The following is a 3,308-nucleotide window of genomic DNA, read 5'->3' as shown; positions in this document are numbered from 1 at the left end:
TCAGCCTCGGCAAACATCAAATACGGGTTAAATGTTGATAGTCGGGCACTGAGATAAAACTCTCCTGGAAGAACTTCTTACATAACTGTTCCTCGCCTGTCCAGAGTTCAGATATTTGTCTCAGGGTCCATGAACGAGTGAATTCAGTCATAAAAACTACATGCAGTGATGCTCCTCCAGATCTCAGTTAGTTAGTCTGATATATCTCAGTTATTTTAGCTAATCATTTTAGTCAAAATAAAACCACATTATTGTTTTTATTCCAGCGAATCTGTGTGGTGCTTTGGTCTCCAGTGTTTTGGTCTCAAAGCGACTCTTTCTGCTCAAAGGTTTGTTTGTCCACTAGCTACTGATTTACTACCTGCCTTAGTCACTGCAAACACACCGGCTTTATTACTGTTGCTCTGTACAGATACGCCTCTGACAGAGATAAAGACCTTCAGCACAAACAGTACAAGCAGAAATGAAAACTCATCATTTTCATCATCGCCCTCATGTTCCTCCCAAACCTCCATGACTTTCTTCTGTGGAACATAAAAGAAGATATTTTGAAGAATGTTTGGGTTGTCAATGTACGGACAAAAAAGTCAACAAAGTCAACATCCTTCAAAATATCATCTTTTGTGTTCCACAGGAAAGAGTCTGGTTGAGTAAATGATGACAGAAGGATTTTTTGACGTTTTTAACTCTTTCCCCGCCAGCGTTTTCAAAACAAAGTTGCCAGCCACTTATTGATAATTTTCTCGGCCCCCAGAATATTATCTGAACATGCAATATGTCCGAAGAAAGAACAGAAACTCTGCTTTTAAACTAAACAAACTGTTTTATTCTAGCTTCATGCATTCTTTTTAAATCAACACTTAAATGTGGGTAAATTTAATGAAAAAAGTAAAATTTTGAACAAAAAGCTGAGAAAATCACGTTTTTGTAAAAGACTACGTCTGGATTTGGATTCAGAACGACGATCAAAACATGGATGCAGCAGACCGCTTCCATCAACACCCCCAAAAACAGTCCTAAACCACTTCTTGAGTCAACAGTTCATTCGGTAACTTTATGCAGTTTTGATTTACATGCTGTTTAATGCTTTATGATCGTGTTATTTTACATATGCATCTGATTACACGTGATTCTGCTTCTTCTTCACCCGTGTTTTGATCCAAGGATTCATTACTCTGTCAGAAGATGTGTAACAGCGCCTCCTACTGAATAACAGTGAAAATACGGAAAGATGGAAGTTGATATAGAGTCGGTCCACCGTTGCAGCTATAACAGCTTCCACTCTTCTAGGAAAGATTGTGTGTTAAGAGTTTAGGAAAATTGTTAAAAGTATTGAAAAAATAGCGATCGTAAAAAACGGTAAATTCACTGAGCTCTTCAGAAATCGAAATGCAGACGGCATGGCTAGGTGAATTTATACATCTGTCGCATTTTCAAACACCTGAATTCAGTCATTATTAGGAGACATGTCCCACTTTGTGTCCAATCCTCAGTGACAGTGTCAGTGTTGTAAAATTCATCGATTATTAAACAAATAAGCAGCTCTACAGAAGACACCTGAGTCGTTATTCAGATCAAATTTTGTTCAGTGCAGGAAGAGACGTTTATATTTTTAATTCCTCGGCTGAGAAGGTTTTTGATCATTTTATGATCTCTTTGTGATTGATGAAGCAGATGCTTGTCTCAGCATTAGGTGTTTGTGTTCAGTGAACAGTCAGGTTTGTTTGTTTCTGTGTGGATATCTTTAGTAAGGACAAAGTCTGGATGGTCATTTTTAGAATCTGGGCTGATGTGCAAATAAGCACTGACCTGAACTAGACCTGAACGCCCGGATCTGAATGTGAGACTGAGGATAAAGCGTGTGTGAGAGACCGTGAGAGTGTGCAGTGACTCGAGCGCAGTGGATCTGTCAGGATGGGAGGTGAGTATGAGCACACATCAGAACTGATGATTGATGCTGAGCTGCACTCAGTCTAGACCTGATGAAGGATTCTGTGTAAATGCTTCGTCATGATGGATCTTTGCTCGGCTGATGCTTTGACAGAGTCCTGATCTCAGCTGTAGAAGTGTTAGTCAGTCATTTTAATGGAATAAACATGAAAAACTGCTATAGTGAGACCTGTTAACCACTTAATTGTCAATAGGTACAGTAAAAATGATATATTAAAAGACATTGCATGTCATTTTGATTCTAAAATTATTCATTTTATTTAAAAATGTTTTAATTATTTTTTCTTTTAAAATATTTAAGATTATAATTAATAAAATGATAAAATTTGTATTTTAAAATGAGTTTAATATTGAATTAAAATATATATTTGATGTTAAGATAAATTTTGGACTTTTGCACTGTTTTATGCACATTTCTAATTAAAATACAGGTGAATATTTGTAGTTTTCTGTAAATTGTTCCTTGCTCAGTTCCTTGCTCTTGTACAGTAATTATGAATTATGTGTACATCTAATTAAACTTAAGGCAGACTTCATGGACAGTCATCATTTAGTGCAGAGCAGAATCACAATTGAACGGAATCTCTGTCAGTATGATGTTGTATTTACATCTAGATAAAGCGTGTGTGAGAGACCGTGAGAGTGTGCAGTGACTCGAGCGCAGTGGATCTGTCAGGATGGGAGGTGAGTATGAGCACACATCAGAACTGATGATTGATGCTGAGCTGCACTCAGTCTAGACCTGATGAAGGATTCTGTGTAAATGCTTCGTCATGATGGATCTTTGCTCGGCTGATGCTTTGACAGAGTCCTGATCTCAGCTGTAGAAGTGTTAGTCAGTCATTTTAATGGAATAAACATGAAAAACTGCTATAGTGAGACCTGTTAACCACTTAATTGTCAATAGGTACAGTAAAAATGATATATTAAAAGACATTGCATGTCATTTTGATTATAAAATTATTCATTTTATTTAAAAATGTTTTATAATTATTTTTTCTTTTAAAATATTTAAGATTATAATTAATAAAATGATAAAATTTGTATTTTAAAATGAGTTTAATATTGAATTAAAATATATATTTGATGTTAAGATACATTTTGGACTTTTGCACTGTTTTATGCACATTTCTAATTAAAATACAGGTGAATATTTGTAGTTTTCTGTAAATTGTTCCTTGCTCAGTTCCTTGCTCTTGTACAGTAATTATGAATTATGTGTACATCTAATTAAACTTAAGGCAGACTTCATGGACAGTCATCATTTAGTGCAGAGCAGAATCACAATTGAACGGAATCTCTGTCAGTATGATGTTGTATTTACATCTAGTGTGTGTGTGTGTGTGTGTGTGTGCGTG

The 3,308-nt window shown here is 35.7% G+C and overlaps 2 protein-coding genes across 2 annotated transcripts in view; both read left to right on the top strand.

Moving 5' to 3' along the window:
• The window catches only part of LOC107570799 (complexin-3-like), an 18,525-nt gene that overhangs the window by 13,201 nt on the left and 2,016 nt on the right, over nt 1–3,308 (top strand). The gene's annotated exons all lie outside the window — the stretch shown is intronic.
• The window catches only part of LOC107570801 (pyruvate kinase PKM-like), an 8,479-nt gene continuing 7,735 nt past the window's right edge, over nt 2,565–3,308 (top strand). The window contains exon 1 of the mRNA XM_016257066.1: nt 2,565–2,634. Coding sequence (XP_016112552.1) covers nt 2,628–2,634 — 7 coding nt within the window. The 5' untranslated portion in view covers nt 2,565–2,627. The remainder of the gene's footprint in view (nt 2,635–3,308) is intronic.

Source organism: Sinocyclocheilus grahami, unplaced genomic scaffold (assembly GCF_001515645.1).
Source record: "Sinocyclocheilus grahami isolate Dianchi unplaced genomic scaffold, SAMN03320097.WGS_v1.1 scaffold1507.1, whole genome shotgun sequence".
Lineage (NCBI taxonomy): Eukaryota > Metazoa > Chordata > Actinopteri > Cypriniformes > Cyprinidae > Sinocyclocheilus > Sinocyclocheilus grahami.
This window is presented reverse-complemented; position numbering and strand designations above follow the sequence as displayed.